Source organism: Anolis carolinensis, chromosome X, assembly GCF_035594765.1.
Source record: "Anolis carolinensis isolate JA03-04 chromosome X, rAnoCar3.1.pri, whole genome shotgun sequence".
NCBI classification, from domain to species: domain Eukaryota; kingdom Metazoa; phylum Chordata; class Lepidosauria; order Squamata; family Dactyloidae; genus Anolis; species Anolis carolinensis.
This window is the reverse complement of record NC_085847.1, coordinates 825,227-847,678: the sequence shown is the minus strand read 5'-3', so window position 1 is coordinate 847,678 and position 22,452 is coordinate 825,227. Positions and strand designations below refer to the sequence as shown.

Sequence of the window (22,452 nt, the reverse complement as noted above, 5' to 3'; positions counted from 1 at the left end):
CTGCAAAAGTATTGGAAAATGAGCATGCAAAAATACTTTGGGACTTCCGAATCCAGACTGACAAAGTTCTGGAACACAACACACCAGACATCACAGTTGTGGAAAACAAAAAGGTTTGGATCATTGATGTCGCCATCTCAGGTGACAGGCGCATTGACGAAAAACAACAGGAAAAACTCAGCCGCTATCAGGACTTCAAGATTGAACTGCAAAGATTCTGGCAGAAACAGTGCAGGTGGTCCCAGTGGTGATGGGCACACTGGGTGCCGTGCCAAAAGATCTCAGCCGGCATTTGGAAACAATAGGCATTGACAAAATTACGATCTGCCAACTGCAAAAGGCCACCTGACTGGGATCTGCACGCATCGTCCGAAAATACATCACACAGTCCTAGACACTTGGGAAGTGTTCGACTTGTGATTTTGTGATACGAAATCCAGCATATCTATCTTGTTTGCTGTGTCAGAAAATAATAATAATAATAAGAAGAAGAAGATGACGACGACGACTCTGGCAGAAACCAGTGCAGGTGGTCCTGGTGGTGATCGGCACATTGGGTGCCGTGCCAAAAGATCTCAGCCAGCATTTGGAAACAATAGACAGTGACAAAATTACGATCTGCCAACTGCAAAAGGCCACCCTACTGGGATCTGCTCGCATCATCCGAAAATACATCACACAGTCCTAAACACTTGGGAAGTGTTCGACTTGTGATTTTGTGATACGAAATCCAGCATATCTATCTTGTTTGCTGTGTCATACAACGTCATTGTGTCAATAATAATAATAATAATAATAATAATAATAATAATAATAATAGCTTTATTTTTTTATGCCAATGGGGACTCAGAGCGGCTCACACGGGGACAAGCCCAATACAAATCACTTAAAATCATAAAACCAAACAGTTAAAGCATCAAGCATCACATTTAAAAACAAATTAAACAGGTCATAGTTTAAAAAACATAATTAAGAGCAGGAAATATAAACAATCATCCACAGCATTAAAAGGTACAATATGGACATAAATGGGCTAACAATCAAACTGATAAAAAGAGTGTCGATATTAAGATAGAACATACATCAAATAGACAAAGCAGGTAGGGTAATGGAAGACTTCTGTATTTAACCAAGTTCAGACAACATGTTCCAGTAGATAACACTGGTATCTCTGCCCTCCCTGGGGATGTGATGCTATTAAGCTTTGAAATACTTCATATGTCAAAGAAATAACATGTCACCCGGGTCACAAATAGATGGATACATTTTGTCAAACACACAAAAGCAGAGCCAGAGCGCTTGCTACTTACATTGGATGTACCAGGCTCTCCAGATGGCGTTGTTGAGCCGGATTTTGTCCCGGCATTGAAGCTTGAGGCCCTTGAAATTCTTCCACTTCGGAGAGACCAATTTGCCACTGCAACAGAAACAGTAATTGTTTTAAAATAAAGATACATATGAAAGTAAGCAGCGCTGAAAGCAACCCAGCACCTTATTACACCAGAGCCTCCGCTCCCAAGCTAAGTGCGACAGCAGACAGATTGTGGTGAACTGGTCCAGAAATCTATACACACAATAAAAGTGAAAATATGTATATGTGTGTGGTTGGGGTGCCCACTTACACGGACAAGCTTGTGCCTCCACAAACAACTATAGCTCCCACTACTCAGGAGACACCAATGGCTCTACCTCCAATGACATTATAGATTATAGTGAGCACTGTGAACACATTCAAGAGCCCTGCCAATGTCATCTACAAACACCATACTGAGTCTGAGTCCCGTTGGGGAGATGGTGGCGGGGTAAAATAAAAATTATTATTATTACTAGTATTATTATTATTGCCCACCACCCAAGTGAAGACTTTCATCCAGGGACAATTTCATCCTAGATTTTATGTGTTTCCTCCACCACTGACATCCCAGTGTTACTCCCTTCATTGGTGTGGAATTTGCATAACCCTGCCCACTGCCTCTCCCATCACTCTTTCTTTTCTACGGCACACAGCAGAGGACTTGATCAGCAACTGAACACAATACAGCGGTTTGGGGAGAATTCATCATGATTTATAGGAGTTGTAGGGACTGGGATGTATAGTTCACCTGTAATCCAAGAGCATTCTGAACTCCACCAACGGTGGAACTGGAACTAACTTGGCACACAGAATCCCCATGACTAAAAAAAATACTGGAGGTCTTCGGAGAGATTTAGAGGAGTTGCAGTTCATCTACATCCAGAGTGCAATATGAACCCAAACAATGATGTTTTTGAATGAACTTGGCACATATACCCAATATAACCACATTTGAATCTTGGTGGGTTTTGGGGGGAATTGACCTGGACATTTTGGAGTTGTAGGTGCTGTGATGTATAGTTCACCTGCACTCCACCAAAGATGAGATTAGATCTAACTTGACACATGTGTCAAGTGCCCATGACCAGCAAAAAAATACTGGAGGTCTTTGGGGAAAATTCACCTTGATTTGGGGGAGTTGTAGTTCACCTACATCCAGAGAGCACTGAGAACCCAAACACCGATGGATCTGAACCAAACCTGGCACACATCCCTGATATGCCAAAATTTGATTACCGGAGCCGTTTGAGGGGAACTGACCTTCCTTTCTGGGACAACAGGGACAATTTCAGCCAATTGGCTGCATTACAGTTCCAAAATCTAGTTGTTCTATCTAAACAGGTTAAGTCCAAGATTATGGCGGGTCAGATAATAATTAATCAACAATCCCTGTTGCCATAAAACAAATGACTGGGTGGCGGTTGAGGGCCCCCAAGAAGGTTATACTAATCTGAACTACAGTAGAGTCTCACTTATCGAAAATTCACTTATCCAGCGTTCTGGATTATCCAACGCAGTCAGCTTCCTGCCCGGATCGACAGCTGTTTCTCTAGGCAGCAAGGAGTGAACTATTTACGCATTTAATTTCCAACAATGTTCTTACTATAAGTTCATTTTATGCAATTTTATCTTTATTTGTAGTCAAGTTGTTAGTTGCCAATGTTTTTGTAGCCAATGTTTTCAATACACTGCGATGTTTTGGTGCTAAATTCGTAAACACAGCAATTACTATGTAACATTACCATGTATTGAACTGTCGATTTGTTGTAAAACATGATGTTTTGGTGCCTAATTTGTAAAACCATAAGGTAATTTGACATTTAATAGGCTTTTCCTTAATCTCTCCTTATTATCCAACGTTCTGCCGGCCCGTTTATGTTGGATAAGTGATACTCTACTGTATTCAATTCCTAATTTTTCATATTAATTTTTGAATACCCGATTTCTAATATATTGCAATGTACACAATTGTTTGATTTGTTCTAGTCTGTTCACAGAAGGCAGGGACAATTCAATTCAGCACTGGAAGCAAGAAACCGCCAAAGAGGACATTTGAGAAAATCAGTGGTCTCATGAAATAAAATGAAAATCAATACTTTCCGCTGGACACATTTCCAAGTGCTAAAAGAGGAGGAACACTGTCTAAGCGACACATAATACTTCATCTGGATATTTTAAAACATGCATGTCTCAAATTCTGTGGTTCTACCACTGGCATGCAAACTTTGCTCTGAATGTGTGTACATAGGTAGCAATTGCTCTGTATTCTTCATCAAAAGTAGCAGAAACAGACTAGAAGGCACAGCAAAGACCACCACAAATGAAATACAATTTTGGGGAAAACATTTTAGAAACAGCAAAGAAAGGTTTACCCTGAGTTTTACTATATGGCCATGTTCCAGAAGCATTCTCTCCTGACGTTTCGCCCGCAACTATGGTAGGCAACCTCAGAGGTTGTGAGGTCTGTTGGAAACTAGGCAAGTTGGTTTATATATCTGTGGAATAATGTCCAGGGTGGGAGAAAGAACTCTTGTCTGTTGGAGGCAACTGTAAATGTTGTCACTGGCCAGCTTGATTAGCACTGAATAGCCTTGTAGCTTCAAAACTGGCTGCTTCCTGCCTGGGGGAATCCTTTGTTGGGAGGTGTTACCTGGCCCTGATTGTTTCCTGCTTGGAATTCCTCAGTTTTCTGAGTGTTGTTCTTTGTTTACTGCCCTGATTCTAGAGTTCTCTGAGAATACTTGCCACAGATGTGGGCAAAATGTCAGGAAAGAATGCTTCTGAAACATGGCCATAACTCATAGCAACCCAGTGATTCCGGCCATGAAACTCTTCGACAACACAGTAAAGAAAGATCAGCAAAGTCTTTTCATGCACACAACACAAAATCAAATGGTCAGGCAACAGAGGAATATAGAGGTTCAAACTACTAGCTTTGGGGAATTGTTCCTTTTGTATGAAAACACACACACACGGACAGAGAACCACTGGAAGCTTTCGTCCACTCGGTATATTAGTTTTCTCTAGGCAGGGATTTTCAATTTAAGGCCAAGCAGTATTTAAAAGTATAATAGGAAGACAGCTAGGCCATTCTGTAAAATCTATAGTTTGCATGTAAAAGATTCAGCCCAAAATTAGCTCCATTCTAACACAGAGATACGGGTAAATCCTGGCAGAAGAGGAAGGCTCTTGTGATATTCTGACTTACTCTGTTCCCGGATGGAAGCCACTCATAAACCTGAACGGATGGCACCCAGGTTGTGACCCAGACTATCCAAAGGCTCATTCTCAATACACAGCTTGAAGTAAGCAAATGCTTCTATGCCACACTCTGTGCGATCTGCACCTTGCTCCCGCCGGCCCGAATGAAAGGGCATTACATCGGTTTGGTATTACATTGGTAATTAATATTAACTGGACATACTAAAGCCAATTCAGGCAATTATTCTCCCATACCAAAGTCTAAAAGGCACTTTGAACTTTTCTGCAGATATCTTTATTTTCTTTAAAATAACCTAATCTTTTTCTGGAGCAATGGAAGTGTGAATTCATCTGTCTCCGAGCCAAAACCAACAATATTTCTTTCAACAAAGGTTCATTCAGAACGTCAGATAAGATCGCTGGCTTATTGTACTCCAGAGCAAAAAGGCAGCCGCGTAGGACAAAAACATTCCTGTATTGGGCCAATAAGAATGGTTATTTTCCTCCTGTCTGGGGAGTTTCAATGAAGTCCAAACTCTCCCACTGACATGCATTCACTTTCAAGAACGGCTGGAAAGCAAAGCTCCAACTGCAGCTGAAAAGTTCAGGCACAATCTGCTTTTCTCAGCCACCTGAAATATATGAGAAAAAGCACTGTAGCAAAAGAAGTTAGTTACATCTAGTACTGTATATACTCGAGTATAAGCCTAGTTTTTTAGCCCTTTTTTAAAGACTGAAAAAGCCCCCCTCGGCTTATACTCGGGTGAGGGTCCTGGTTGGCTTTTATTGGGTCAGCTTATACTCAAGAATATATGGTACATTTATTATTTTTCTCTTATTATTGGTATTATTACATTTATTATTTTTCTCTATTATTGTTGCTACTATTACATTTATTTTACTCTGTTTTTACTATTATTAATACATTTATTATTCCACTCTGATCATATTATTATTATTACATTTACTCTACTTACTACTAAATGTATTATTTAGCACCAAAATATCACGATCTATTAAAAACCTTGACTACAAAAATGGCTTGGATAATCCAGAAGATGGATAAGTGAGACTCTACTGTACATGTATTATTTTCCTGTATTTTTAAAATTATTATTATTATTATTATTACATGTATTATTTTACTCTATTATTATTAAAAGGATACATAAACACATTTACATTGAAGAAGATGAGAATAATGATTTGATCAGTTAGGCAATCTTACCTTAAATTTGAGCTTTATGTAAATATTCAAAAACATTTAACCTACTGATGCCTCAATTAATATAATTTTATTGGTGCAGAAGAGTCTCATTTATCCAAGCCTCGCTTATCCAAGTTTCTGGATTATCCAAGCAATTTTTGTAGTCAATGTTTCCAATATATCGTGATATTTTGGTGCTAAATTAGTAAATACAGTAATTACAACATAACATTGTTGTGTATTGAACTGCTTTTTCTGTCAAATTTGTTGTAAAACATGATGATTTTGTGCTTAATTTGTAAAATCATAACCTAATTTGATGTTTAATAGGCTTTTCCTATTAGCTGGCAGGAGAGCAAGCCAGCTGCAACCAGCTGCAATGAATCACTCTGACCAGGAGGTCATGAGTTCGAGGCCCGCTCGGAGCCTATGTTTGTCTTGTCTTTGTTCTATGTTAAAAAGGCATTGAATGTTTGCCTATATGTGTAATGTGAGTCCCCTTCGGGGTGAGAAGGGTGGAATATAAATGCTGTAAATAAATAAAATAAATTTTCCTTAATCCCTCCTTATTATCCAAGATATTCGTTTATCCAAGCTTCTGCCGGCCTGTTTAGCTTGGATAAGTGAGACTCTACTGTACCTGTTTTTATTTCTGAAATTTACCACCCTCGGCTTATACTGGAGTCAATGTTTTCCCAGTTTTTTGTGGTAAAATTAGGCGCCTCGGCTTATATTCGGGTCAGCTTATACTCGAGTATATACGGTAGTAAACACTTGGTATTAGTTCTCTCAAATGCAGCTAGCGTTGCACAACACAGAAGGCAAAACATTTCAGTCACTTGCAAATATTCTATGACAATCGTTCACTCCATCAGCACCAGATAATTATTTGGAAATCCCTCTTTAATTTGGATTCAGAATACTATGAAAGAGACAAAGACAAGGCTTTTTTAGTAAGCTGAATGCCTGTTCTCTTTACACAAAGTGTGATGCCTGACTGTCACAGAAAAATGGCAAGAACAAGAAGAGTATATAAACCAAGGAAATGGATGTTGACATATCATTGGGAGAGACAGAATACAGTTCACCAGAGGGCAAGCCAACGTAAATCCTTGCGGTAAATAACAAACATTACTCATTTTGGCATTAAAGCAGAGTGCAAAATATCCTTCGCTGTCTCTACCGCTCACTTTCTTGAGATTGTGACTGAGTAGGGACCTCAAAAAGAAATTAAGGACAACAGCTAAATGAAATTAATACATTCAAGATCTAACAACCAGAGTTTTTCATATAAGATCATAAGAAGCCAGCTATAAAAGCTCAGAAGGAAGAAGTTTTCACTTCACTTCGTGACCCAGTAACATGAAGTTTTTTCAATGAAAACTGCTTCAAAAACAATTAGCTGAACCATTCAGCCAGAGAATCATGTGAAAAATAGCCAGAATGGCCCTCTCCTTGTTGTTCTTCCGGCGCAGGCTAAAATCTATGGATGAAGTGAGAATTGTACCACAATGGCAGAGCATACAGAAGCTCTCAGGTTCAGTCCAATTTAAACAAGGGTTGGATGATGGCACATAATGGCATAAAACTGTGTCTCTGATATCCTGAGTAGACAATGCTGGGACTTAGGAACAAATAGTATCAGACAGCTTCATATTCTCCAATGCCTTTCCAGCTTGCAGCCTACACTCACAGAACAAAATGTAGCTGTGCAAAACATCCAGCTATATAATACTTAAAGCAATGCTTGAATTTAAAACAATTTGAAAATATACAATATAAATATGGGAACCACATTGAACCACATTGTTCAATGCAGCAGGGAGAGCAACTGTTTCATGCTTGTTACTTTTAGGACAATGATGGGCAAGCTTTTGCACTTGGTGTGTCAAAATTCACCAAAAAACCTAGCATGACTTGGGTGGTGTGTCACTTTGAGGAAAAAAACATAATTTCACAATATATATAGTTTAAATAACAAAAATATATAATTTATATATATATAAGGGTAATGAAATTTCGGCCTAGGACAAAACAACAAAACTACACATCCCAGAAACACTAAACTTGGCAGCACAACCCCTCATCCATGCCTCTACGTTCATACAACAAAAAGCTCCAGCTACTCCAGGAAACGGCCAGACTTTGAGACTGCAAGGCTATTCACTGCTATTCCACATGGTCAACAAAGGATTCCCATAAGCCACAGCAACGCGTGCCCGGGCAAAGCTAGTTGTAATATATAACTGTTTTGAATTAATCAAAAACTATTGACTACCATTATTTCCATGTACAACAATCTATGGTACCTCTTGCAGTTTCCATGCTGATTTCTCTCTATTCTAGTTTCAATGTAGTCATGAATAATGAATAATATAATAATAATATAATAGGAATAATACAATAATATACTACAATAATAACAGAATAATGATTTTATATATAGAGTCTCACTTATCCAACACTCGCTTATCCAACGTTCTGGATTATCCAACGCATTTTTGTAGTCAATGTTTTCAATATATCGTGATATTTTGGTGCTAAATTCGTAAATACAGTAATTACTACATAGCATTACTACGTATTGAACTACTTTTTCTGTCAAATTTGTTGTATAACATGATGTTTTGGCGCTTAATTTGTAAAATCATAACCTAATTTGATGTTTAATAGGCTTTTCCTTAATCCCTCCTTATTATCCAAGATATTCGCTTATCCAAGCTTCTGCCGGCCCGTTTAGCTTGGATAAGTGAGACTCTACTGTAATACTATAATAGTAATAATATAATAATATACTACAATAATAATAGAATAATAATAGGATGATTATATATGTGTGTGTGTGTTTTGTCGGCAAACAGATGGTCAGCTGCCTGTCCTCCCATCCTTTTTGCCTTGTTTTTATTTATGTTACGCTTTGAAATGGTCATATGTCTGGTCAAACAAATAAATTATTATTATTATTATTATTATTTTATTATCACACAGCAAACAAGATAGATATGCTGGATTTCATATCACAAAATCACAAGTCGAACACTTCCCAAGTGTCTAGGACTGTGTGATGTATTTTCGGATGATGTGTGCAGATCCCAGCCGGGTGGCCTTTTGCAGTTGGCAGATCGTAATTTTGTCAATGTCTATTGTTTCCAAATGCCGGCTGAGATCTTTTGGCACGGCACCCAATGTGCCCATCACCACCGGGACCACCTGTACTGGTTTCTGCCAGAGTCTTTGAAGTTCAATCTTGAGGTCCTGATAGCGGCTGAGTTTTTCCTGTTGTTTTTCGTCAATGCAACTGTCACCTGGGATGGCGACATATTATTATTATTATTATTATTATTATTATTATTATTATTATTATTATTATTATTATTATGTGTGTGTGTGTAATGTGCATAATTCCCATGGAGTAAACAAAACCACTGGACCAAATCACACCAAATTTGGCCACAAAAGACATTAGTCATCCAATCAATCTGCATGCGGCAGCGTGTCAGCAAAAATGGCTAGGCGTGTCAGTGCTGACACGCGTGTCATAGGTTGGCCATCACTGTTTTCCTCTCCAACTCTCAGTCTGGGAGGAGAGCAACTTTCCTTTTCCCACACCTCACTCATCACGTAAGTTATTTCCATCTCCCTTCTTGCTGGCTACCTCTAAAAATAACCACTGTAATCCCAGCACTTTTTCTTTCCATTCTCCTAATCTTGTCAGAGCTTCAGGGTGAAAAGGAGACAGGATTAGGTGAGGTAAAACCGCTGTTTTGTTAATACTGGGGTGAGACAAAGAGTTTTGGCCCTGATACAACCGGCAACAAGCTCCTGATCTAATTAAAATTTCCAGATGTTGCTATATTTGTGGCAGCTAATGAATACGGTGACTACAAGGTTTGCAGCCACGCTCTTCACAGAACGTATTGCACTTCACATTATTTAACTATATGTAAGTATACTTAACTGTGTTGCCCTGCACAACAGTTTCTAGCAAGACAAAATGAAACTAATCTGCTGGCAACAAATTGGTATGAAAGAGCAGCGAGGATGCAGGTCTTGGATTCAAAATCCCAGTTGAGCATCCAATCTCATTTCTAAAAGAGTGACTGAAATACGAGGGTTGAATGAAAAGTAATGCCTCCACCTTCGTTACTTGGGTTTGAATGGGAATATTTTCATAAATCAAACGCAGAAATAATCCTTAGAATGTGCTCTTTAACTACCACTATTCACTTTTCGACATAATCACATTTCTGCCAACGATAAACAAGTTTTCTGAAGCCGTCACGAAAGAAGTCAACACTCTGTTTCCGCAACCGGCATCTCACAGTCCCCATCGTGCAGAGATCTTCCAATAACCAAGCAAAGCAGTAATGTGACCTACACGTTCTTGTGAAATGCCGATTATTATTATTAGCCAACTCAAGTTTTAGAAACAGAGGTGCTAGGACAGTGATGGCCAACCTATGACACGCGTGTCAGCACTGACACGCCTAGCCATTTTTGCTGACACGCTGCCGCATGCAGATTGATTGAATGACTATGTCTTTTGTTGCCAAATTGGGTGTGATTTGGTCCAGTGGTTTTGTTGTTTACTCCATGGGAATAATGCACATTACATTTATATATATATATATATATATATATATATATATATAGATAGATATAGATATATAGATATATAGATATATAGATATATAGATATATATAATTGTAGTATATTATTATATTATTACTATTATATTATTATTATTCACGACTACATTGAAACTAGAATAGAGAGAAATCAGCGTGGAAACTGCAAGAGGTACCATAGATTGTTGTACATGGAAATAATGGTAGTCAATAGTTTTTGATTTATTAAATACAGTTATATATTACAGTTATATATTTTTGTTATTTAAACTATATACATTGTGAAATTATGGTTTTTTTTCTCGAAGTGACACATCACCCAAGTCATGCTAGGTTTTTTTTTTGGTGAATTTTGACACACCAAGTGCAAAAGGTTGCCCATCATTGTGCTAGGAAAATGCATCTTGTCTCCTGACTTCCTGCTGCGATGTGGGGAAGCTTCATCTGCCAGCATTCAGTCATCTATTCAACTATTCTAAGGACTTCCTCCTGTTTTTCTGAGAATGAAATCATAAAGTGATGAACTGTGGATCATGGCTAAAACCGCCGCACCAACCTCATTCCAATTATTTATTAGCTAGTTTCTGACCCTGGATGGAAAAGAGCACAAAAATTTCCTGACTTCATAGAATAGTGAGCTGTTTACCACATGCGACAGGTGGAGAAACCTGAAGCTGGGCCTTCTGTCACTGAGGATAATGTAACATTCCCCACACAACACGACAAGCCTATAAATACACCAAAGACCACAAGGATCTTATTCTAACAGCCTCATCGGGGTTCTAGAAAATCAAAAAACCAGCTCACCTCTCCCACCCTGAGTCTGTTCACAATGCAAACTGTTTTGCGCACAGAAAGGGGGAAAAAACTACAGTAGAGTCTCACTTATCCAACATTAGCTTATCCAACGTTCTGGATTATCCAACGCAGTCAGCCTTTAGTAGTCTTTGTTTTCGATACATTGTGCTAAATTCGTAAATATAGTAATTACTACGTAGCATTACTGCATATTGAACTACTTTTTCTGTCAAATTTGTTGTTTTGATGCTTAATTTGTAAAATCATAACCTAATTTGATGTTTAATAGGCTTTTCCTTAATCCCTCCTTATTATCCAACATATTCACTTATCCAACATTCTGCTGGCCCGTTTATGTTGGATAAGTGAGACTCTACTGTACTTTGGTTACTGCTCAAAGCAGCCAAAGGTTCAAGAACTTGCCTAGGAAGCACCTGCTCACAGTTACAAATACTGTAGAGTCTCACTTATCCAACATAAATGGGTGTAATATACAAGACAAATTACTATTTCAGATATAAATTGGTAAGGTCAGCAGGATTAAGATGGAAGTCGATATATATGTACACCGGGGGGGGGGGGGGGGATAAGGTGTAGGGCATGACATATATATATATATATATACACACACACACACACACACACACACACACATATATATTCACATATTGTCAATAAATGTAGTCTTGTGTTTCCATCCATTGTCTTGTTTTTCCTTATTTTTACTTCTATTTTTATTTCTTTTTCGTCCTAGGTTTTTGTTTCTTGTTTTGCTTTATATATATATATATATATATATATATATATATATATATATATATATATATATTAGAGTCTCAGTTATCCAAGCCTCGCTTATCCAAGCCTCTGGATAATCCAAGCCCTTTTTGTAGTCAATGTTTTCAATATATCATGATATTTGGTGCTACATTCGTAAATACAGTAATTACAACATAACATTACTGCGAATTGAACTTCATTTTCTGTCAAATTTGTTGTATAACAACAGCTTATCCAAGCTTCTGCTGGACTGTTTAGCTTGGATAAGTGAGACTCTACTGTATGACAAACATTAAACCCAACAGGAACCAGATTCAGCATTAGGGCATGCAAAGGCAAAAAAGTCAATCCAGAAAAAACATCAGGGATAGTTAAAAAAAAACTTCCAAAATTACAATGTGTCATTGAAAATGAACAATATCAAGCCAGCCAATGAGACACAGTGAATGTGTGACGTCGAACAGCTTTATCTGAACCGAGCTCATTAAACAAAAAAAGTAAACACTTCTCACTTGCACTAGAGCTCAGATCTACTTCACCTGAAAGAGTACTGTGCTGGCTATACAGCAGTGCTTTTATGAAATGGGAAGAAGGAATTGATGCCTTGAAATTCCTTACATACTTAAGAGCCCTTCTCCTATCATCTGCCACTTCTATGTTGGTCAACAGGGCCTGCAAAGGCCGAGGCAGACCCTGGTCATTTAAGGATAGTTTTCCACATGGAAGCTTTCGCAGGAATCGTTTCCACCATCACCTTAACTCTCATTAAGACATAAAACAGGGCTGCTTTTTAAATCAAATTATTCCGGTTGATGTCAGTTGTCAAGATAAACGTGTTGCTAATTTACAAACAAGAAAAAAAACCTTCAGATGAATGGTTACCATCCAGCAACTCTTTTAGAAGACCTTGAAAGTTAGATGTTAGAAGTAACTCGGCTAGTTGGGTTGCTGTGAGTTTTCTGGGTTGTATGGCCATGTTCCAGAAGCATTCTCTGCTGACGTTTCACCTGCATCTTTGGCAGGCATCCTCAGAGGTTGTGAGGTCTGTTAAAAACTAGGCAAGTGGGGTTTATATATCTGTGGGAGGTTGTGTCCAGGTTGGGAGAAATAATTCTTGTCTGTAAGGCTCGGGCTGTGGCGCAGGCTGGAGAGCAGCTGCAATGAATCACTGCAATGAATCACTCTGACCAGGAGGTCATGAGTTCGAGGCCGGCTCGGAGCCTATGTTTGTCTTGTCTTTGTTCTATGTTAAAAGGCATTGAATGTTTGCCTGTATGTGTAATGTGATCCGCCCTGAGTCCCCTTCGGGGTGAGAAGGGCGTAATATAGATGCTGTTAATAACAAATTTATTATTTATTTATTTATTTGCGACATTTATATCCCGCCCTTCTCACCCCGAAGGGGACTCAGGGTGGTTTAAAAGTATATATACATACAATATATTATATTATACGACTATATTGCAATATTATTAGTAATATTGCATGTAATATAAATATACAATTATAATAGTAATTTATAATTATTATTACATCATATTACATCATAATATTATTATTAATATTACATGTATATACAATATATTATAATATCAGTATAGTATAATATTATTATATATGACAGTAGAGTCTCGCTTATCCAATGTAAATGGGCTGGCAGAATGTTGAATAAGCGAATATGTTGGATAATAAGGAGAGATTAAGGAAAAGCCTATTAAACATCAAATTAGGTTATGATTTTACAAATTAAGCAGCAAAACATCATGTTATACAAATTCGTGAAGTCTGACTTGACCACGGTGGTGCATGCCTTAGTTACCTCTAGACTGGACTACTGTAATGCGCTCTACGTGGGGCTTCCCTTGAAGACAGCCCGGAAATTACAATTGGTCCAACGCTCGGCTGCCAGATTAATAACAGGGGCAAATTACAGGGAGAGATCCACTCCCTTGTTTAAGGAGCTCCACTGGCTGCCGTTCATCTTCCGGTCCCAATTCAAGGTGCAGACCATCATCTATAAAGCCCTGAACGGTTTGGGACCCACCTACCTCCGTGACCGTATCTCCTTCCATAAACCTGCCCGTTCTTTGCGATCATCCGGGGAGGCCCTGTTATCACCATTGCCTATATCCCTGGCCCGCCTTGTAAGTACAAGAGAGAGGGCCTTCTCTGCTGTGGCCCCCCGACTGTGGAACTCACTACCTACTGAAATTAGGCAAGCTCCCACTCTGTTAGCTTTTAGGAAAGAATTGAAAACATGGCTCTTCCGCTGTGCTTTCGGTGAGTAATTTCTGTTATATATCTCCGTATTACTCCCCTCCGAACATCTATCCTCTAGTTTACCCCTTCCAAATGTCCCTGCCCATAGGAGTACTCCTCGGTCCCTCTCACTCCGATTTTATCTCTGTGTTCACGCGGCCTGCCCTTGCTTTATTGTTTTTTTGATTTCTTGATGTTCTGTTTATTATTATTTATTGTATTTTAAATGGTGCTATGATATGTTGTTTTTATATTTTATTATGTTGTATTGCTCTGGGCATGGCCCCATGTTAGCCGCCCCGAGTCCCCACTGGGGAGATGGTGGCGGGGTATAAATAAAGTTTTATTATTATTATTATTATTTGACAGAAAAAGTAGTTCAATACACAGTAATGCTATGTAGTAATTACTGTATTTACGAATTTAGCACCAAAATATCACGATATATTGAAAACATCAACTACAAAAACGTGTTGAATAATCCAGAATGTTGGATAAGCGAGTGTTGGATAAGTGAGACTCTACTGTATTATTATATCATTAAATTGATACAGGAGACATGGTGGAAAGATGTCCTCCTGGCCCCGTCTTTTTCATTCTGCTCCAGAATGGCAGTTAGACCTTGGGGGGGGGGGGGGGGGGGAGTGCTCTGAATAGCCTTGATTAGCACTGAATAGCCTTGCAGCTTCAAAGCCTGGCTGCTTCCGGCCTAGGGGAATCCTTTGTTAGCTGGCCCCGACTGTTTCCTGTCTGGAATGTCCCTGTCTTCTGAGTGTTGTCCTTTATTTATTGTACTGATTTTAGAGTTTTTTAAAATACTGGCAGCCAGATTTTGTTCATTTTCTCATTATTCCTAAAACATTGGCTTGTGGGAGTTCAACTGGGACCACTTTTGTTTCAAGTACATTTTTACATTTTTCAGGTGTAAAGTAACTTGTTGTTCCTAACACACTGCTCTCTAAAAAGGAAATGCAACGAATGTACTATGCATAGAGTTTGCTTTTGATCGTAAACCATGTGCCCAGCTCCTGCCAATTCCTGACTCTTCCAGAGCACTCTCTGGTCAGGGACACCTTTGAAAAAGAGCAGCACAAATGCATTCTCACGGCGCTAGAGTAGCAACGGCCCAGGCGGCATCTGAAGCATTACACAAAGCGCCCATCCCTTGCCACTTGGACCAGTTGGACATAGTGAATTTGAACATAGTCGAAGTCAGGGGCATGCAATCTAAACATTCAATCCAGTTTCCCAAACTGGCGCCAAAGGAAATTAAATTTGAAAACAAACACCAAAAAGCAGGAGGCAAAGCTATTAGATAAGGTGGTGCTTTAGGTCTCGTATTCTGTTCCAAAACACAAACAGCCTGCATCTTAAATAGAAGTATTGTAGCTCTTGCACATGCAGAAGATTTCTAGGTTTGCCATTGCCTTCCTCTGAGGCCGAGAGTGTGATTCACCCAAGGACTCAAACTCTTCTTTCCCAGAGTATTAATACAACACTCAAACCACTACACTGGCTCTAACCATTTCATATGTACCCTTTGCCTGTTTAAAGAATGTAGGTACAGTAGTGTCTCACTTATCCAACACTCTGGATTATCCAACGCATTTTTGTAGTCAATGTTTTCAATACATCGTGATATTTTGGTGCTAAATTCGTAAATACAGTAATTACAACACAACACAACTGCATATTGAACTACTTTTTCTGTCAAATTTGTTGTTAAACATGATCTTTTGGTGCTTAATTTGTAAAATCATAACCTAATTTGATGTGTAATAGGCTTTTACTTAATCCCTCCTTATTATCCAACATATTTGCTTATCCAATGTTCTGCCGGCCTGTTTAGCTTGGATGTGAGACTCTACTGTATATCCCTTGTGATTCTACGAACATTAAACCATGGAGCAAATGCTACTTTACTTTGTATTCTGTTGTTTTAAGATGGTCTAGGGCAGGGGTCTGCAAACTTCTTAAGTGGAGGGCCGAATCACAGTTACTCAGACTGTTTGGGGGGCCAGACTATGATAAAATAGTCCAAAATTAGGATTGTTGTTTTCCTTCAAGACATTTCAGACTTAGGTCAACCCTACCTCTAAAGTTTAGGACAGGAGCCAGATCAATGACCTTGGAGGGCCATAGTTTGGGGACCCCTGATCTAGATGACCTGATAAGACTATAGGTAAGCAAAGAGACCTCCAAAGACCATCTAGATGGTCTCATAAAACCATAGGTAAGGAAAGTGGCCCTCAAAGGCCATCTAGATGATCTCATCAGGCCATCAGAAGACCATAGATAAGGAAAGAGAGCCTCAAAGGCCATCTAGATGGTCTTATAGGACCATAGGTAAGGAAAGAGACCTCCAAAGACCAGAGAGACTTAGGTCAACCTTAAGTCTAAAGTTTTGGTCAGGGGCCAGGTAAATGCCCTTGGAGGGCCGCATCCGGCCCACGGGCCTTAGTTTGGGGACTCCTGGTCTAAGGTATTCTAGAAGTATTCTCTCCTGAATGTGGGCGAAACGTCAGGAGAGAATACTTCTAGAACATGGCCATACAGCCCGGAAAACATACAACAACCCAATAAAAAGGCAGGTTGCAGGGAGAAGCAGCTTCAGGAAAGACAGCCCAAAGGCTCACTGAGATGATTTCTAGGCTGTGCAGAAATGAAGTGTGAATGCACTTTTGTCCTTCGCAATGTAAGTGGTGGCTTCAAGTGGAATGACAAGTTTGTCCTCAGAATCTCAAAACGACTCCAACCTGAAGCCGCTCTTCAGATCCTGGGACAGAAGAGAGTGATGAGAAGTCAAGCGGTGCTCCACTTAGCACATCAGAGCCATTCACCTTATCAAGTGGCACTTCATTATCCTATAAATGTGGCGAGTGCCAGTGAAAGGAAGCTGTGCAGCCAGTGCGGTGGTGCCAGAGATTGCTGGCAGCCGGCAGAGCAGCCATGGGACCGAGCGGCAAATCCCCACACCTCTGACAAACTTGACAGAAAGAGCAAAGCCATTTGCTTGTCTGCTGAGCTAAAGGCATGTAAACAGATTATGAACCCAATTTTCCCCTTGTCCTTTTGCAGAGTGGCGCAGCGCATTGTCTAAACCATCCAGGTCTGTGACTGCCTTTCGCTGGGGCACCTAGGAAGCCACCAAAAAAAGTATTCATTGCATACCAAAACAAAAATTAAGTATCAGGATGAAAAACAGTAATACGTACAATAAAACATTTGTTTTTTCCTCTTACCACAGGATAACTTGGGAGACTGAGTCAGATCTAGAACAAGAAATGCTGACAGGCAAACTATACACAAACACATACAACAGATGTATTTTAAAAAGAATATGGAGTTAGCACTCACTTGATTTACAGATTGGTTAGATCGGACTTTCTCAATCTTTTTAGCCCTTGAAATAACATTCAGTTCTTGGAGAAACATTGCATGAAAATTATATCTAAAGTTTTCTTTTTCACTCACGGAACCCTAGCAGGGAAAAAGTTTACATCCTCTGCCACACCCACAGTGTGTCCTGAAAATGCAACAAACCATGGTATTTATTTAGGAGACAGAAAATTGCTAGGTATGTTTCAGCTGTAGAGATCTGTTTATCACAGCATATTTCTGCCTTAGAGAGAAAGTTTGATCGTAACGGGAAACTTTAAGAGAGACAAAGCATATGTTATTGATTCCAACGGGTCTCCAGCATGCCCAACATCTGGACTGGCACAGATTTTATCTTTTTTATTTTATTGCTTTTATCTGATTCTGTGCCTCCGTAGCTAAAGGTCCCATCTACACTGCCATATAATCCAGTTTCAGGATGCAGATTGACTCATATAATCCAGTCCAATGCGGCTCAATCTGCATTATATGAGTCCATACTGGCCATTACTAAGTTCAAAGTGGATAATATGGCAGTGTAGATGGGGCTAAAGAAAAAGTTATTATCATGACTTTATCCTTTATCCCCTCCACTCTTTCATATTATCAACCGCCTCCTGGTTTGGCTTAACTGATCTGGTTAATTTTCTCCACAAAGCAGGTTTTCGACCAAGATTAGTCTCATCACTCAAATCAGATTCTGCTACACTGCTTATCTTCTACCCATAAGATACGTGTATAAGCAAGCTTTAATCTACCCTTAAAAATGGATTAAGGCCAGCCTCGCCCTGAACAATTATTCCCGCTCCTTTGATTGAAGGTCTGGACTGCGACTGCTATTTTAATTGAATTTGCTGTGTTTTGTTTACGATGTATTATTTGTTGTTAATTTATTGCATGTTGTTTTGTATTTATTTTCGAAACCGCCCTGAGTCCCTTTGGGGAGATAGAGTGGTATATAAATAAAGTTTTATTATTTATTATTATATAACAAGTTCCTTCCACTTGTGTTTTCTTAGAGAACAACAGTTAAAGATAAGCACCATCAGAGCAAACCGTCTGGACAAAGACCAAATTGCACTGCAAAGCTCATACAATAATTTAATCCGAGACAACTGCTTATCTTAATTACAAAGAAGGCGCAATGTTTTAATATTATTTTGTAATACAATATAATACTAATAATGCAATATAATAATATTAATTTTAAATTATATATTACATGTAATATTATTAATAATATTACAATATATAGATACAGTACAATATGGTAATTTATTGCCAGTATTGTGCTATGCTAATAATATATTGTATGTAAATTTAATTTGTAAGCCGCTCTGAGTCCCCTTCGGGGTGAGAAGAGCAGGATATAAATGTATTACATAAATAAAATGTGGTCCCACTTGAAGATATGCTGGAGGCCTTTCAGCCGGACCTGAAGCTTCTGAACTTTCCCTCTCATGTTTACTTTGGTGTGGTTGTCCAACCTAGAAGTACCGTATCGCAAAGCAACTCTTTTATTGTTGCCATATAGAAACAAAATACCATATATACTCGAGTATAAGCCGACCCGAATATAAGCCAAGGCACCCAATTTTACCACAAAAAAACTGGGAAAACATTGACTTCAGTATAAGCCAAGATACCAATAAAATTACATTAATTGAGGCCTCAGTAGTTTAAATGTTTTGGAATGACTGTTCAACTATGATTAAATCATTATCTTCATCTTCTTCAATGTAAATGTGCTTATGTGTCCTTTTAATAATAGAGTGAAATAATAAATAATAAATGTAATAATAGAGTAAAATAATAAATGTATTACTAATAATAAAAATAGAGTAAGATAAATGTAAAAGTAACAACAATAATAGAGTAAAACAATAAATGTAACTAGCTGTGCCCGGCCACGCGTTGCTGTGGCTTTTTTTAGGTGGTTCCATGTCTTAGAGGGGGGGAATCCTTTGTTGGGAGGTGTTAGGTGGCCCTGATTGTTTCCTGGATGGAATTCCTTTGTTTTCAGAGTGTTGCTCTTTATTTTGTGTTTTGAGATGAGAGAGTGATGAGTACCGAATGGGTTTGGACCTTCAAAGAATGGGTGTTTCCCTGTTTGGGGGGGGGGGGAATCCTTTGTTGAGCGTAGAGAACGTAGAGACGTGAATGGGGGGTTGTGTTGTTGATTTTCTAGGTTGGGGGGCTTTAGTTTTGTTGTTTTGCCCGGTGGAGCGATGCCATTTTATATATATAGAATGATAATAATTACGAGAGCAAAAATATCAGTAATAATAGAGAAAAAATAATAAATATACCATATATACTTGAGTATAAGCCAACCTGAATATATGCCCACCAGGACCCTCACCCGAGTATAAGCCGAGGAGGTTTTTTTCAGTCCTAAAAAAGGGCTGAAAAACTAGGCTTATACTCGAGTATATACAGTAGTTATTCCTATGCACAAGCAGGAACTTTCAGGAAGTCTGTGTGAGAATAGAAGCAATTTTCTAAAGTGGCAACTACATGCCATTTCTGTATTTATCCATGCGTTGGTTGCAGAATCTTCCTTTGAATTTTCACACTGAAGATCTGGAAGTTGTGCAATGGTGTCCAGGTGCATATGCACAATTCTACAGAGGTTTATCACAAGTTGTATCTTTAACCGTAATCACGGGGCTTCAGCATTTAGTTGGCAAGTCAAGCCATTGCTTGGAAATCATTTGATTTATAAAGTGCCTGTGGTAAACTGAGCAGCATGCAAAAACTATGGGTCACAAGCACTGTCTTAGCAGAAGCATTCTCCACTTTCTATCACACAGGAAGATAGGTATCTTTTGTGTAGTAAATACACCTGGTTCTAATAGTAATTATCTCAGTGTTTGTAGGAAGGGACGTGCCTGGATTCTGACATTACGCAAAGGCTGACTAACAGAAGGCAAAACAAAACTTTAACTGCGAAGAGCTCAGGGTAAAAAAGATTTCACAAGCAGGAAAGCCCTGAAAACACTCCTAGAAATGCAACCCAGGAAGACCAAACGCATTGCATCATACTGATATGCAAAACTATACGGCAGGCTGTTGACACACATATAGGACTTCCTGAGGGCAACAGGGTTGGCCTTTGGAGAAACAAAATACCTTCTGTTTTCATTTTTATGACGTTTTCTCCAAATGGGAGCTGTGCCGCAGGAATCACCAAGTGGGTGGGTTGCATAAAGATGACTGGAGGAAGAGAAATGACCAATAACCATGATATTCTATGGCATCAGCCTAGAACCAGAAAGCCTGGGTTCAAAGCACTACTCATCACCTGACCCTTCTTGGGTGACCACAGGCTATTTCTTAGATCAAGTTACTTCACAGGGTTGCAGTGATGACAAAATGGAAATCAGTCATACATGCAGAAGAAAGGATATGATTAAATGCAATGTCTACTAACATTCTTGCAAATCATGCAAGTAACTGTTGCAACAGTTCCCCATCTCAGAAGAGTTTGCAAAGCTTGGAAATAAGCCACACTGCATTTGATAAAGCTGATAAAAGTGTATGTGTGAAATACAACAGAATTATATTATACTATATTACAACCAGAATGCCGTTAGACTCAACGAATATGGCATTTTCTGTTCACATATTATCACCCCTTGGTCGATATGCCAGAATGACAGCAACAACGCCCTTTCCCAGTTTAGAAAACTTCCCAGACATTCCCGATTATGAAACACGTATCACAGTCAAACCACACAAAGGAATCTTCTGGCAGCTTCAAAACAGATGACTTCTGGAATGATATTTAGATCACAAGCTATGCTAGAAGCAAACTTGCCCGGGACTGTTGAGATACAACAGCTTTCATAAACAAAGTTGAGATTCTTGGGTTATGTAAGCTGCTCTTTTTCAAGTAGTCATTTCATACATAGGAAGAATACTCCTCTCCAACTTGAACTCTGCATTCCTCTAACAAGAACTAAGTGCAATTATTAGGTTGGTGTGAGTTTTCCAGGCTGTCTAGCCATGTTCCAGAAGCATTCTCTCCTGATGTTTCGCCCACATCTATTGCAGGCATTCTCAGAGGTTGTGAGGTCTGTTGGAAACTAGACAAGTGGGGTTTATATATCTGTGGAATAATGTCCAGGGTGGGAGAAATAACTCTTGTCTGTTGGAGGCAAGTGTGAATGTTGCAATTGGCCAGCCTGATTAGCATTGAATGACCTTGCAGCTTCAAAGCCTGGCTGCTTCCTGTCTGGGGGAAGCCTTTGTTGGGAGGTGTTAGATGGCCCTGATTGTTTCTTGTCTTGTTTTGTCTTGATGAATCAACCTGGACACAGTATATTACTTGAAAACAGAAATGCTGGACCACTCTAACAACCACCACTACTGAAGCCACTGAAATCCACAAGCATGTGAACAATTTCAATAAAAAGGAGGAAACCATGAAAATGAACAAAATATTTAAAAACTCTAAAATCAGGACAGTAAATAAAGAACAACACTCAGAAGACAGGGGGAATTCCAAACAGGAAACAATCAGGGCCAGCTAACACCACCTAACAAAGGATTCCCCCAGGCAGGAAGCAGCCAGTCTTTGAAGCTGCAAGGCTATGCAATGCTAATCAGGCTGGCCAATTACAAAAATCATGCTTGCCTCAGGCAGACAAAAGTTCTTTCTCCCACCCTGGACATTATTCCACAGATGTATAAACCTTACTTGCGTAATCTCCAACAAACCTCACAACCTCTGTGGATGCCTGCCATAGATGTGGAAGAAACATCAGGAGAGAATGCTTCTGGATCATGGTCATACAGCCCGGAAAACTCACAGCAACCCAGTAATTCCGGCCATGAAAGTCTT

The 22,452-nt window shown here is 39.1% G+C and overlaps 1 protein-coding gene across 7 annotated transcripts in view; it reads right to left on the bottom strand.

Moving 5' to 3' along the window:
• The window catches only part of mlxip (MLX interacting protein), a 65,698-nt gene that overhangs the window by 33,962 nt on the left and 9,284 nt on the right, over window positions 1-22,452 (bottom strand). For 6 of the 7 annotated variants that reach the window (XM_062958682.1, XM_062958681.1, XM_062958683.1 and 3 more), the window contains exon 2: window positions 1,311-1,417. In XM_062958682.1, coding sequence (XP_062814752.1) covers window positions 1,311-1,417 — 107 coding nt within the window. Of the gene's footprint in view, window positions 1-1,310; window positions 1,418-4,562; window positions 4,951-22,452 lie in introns of those variants that run through there. The other variant, XM_062958687.1, reaches the window with a different exon arrangement.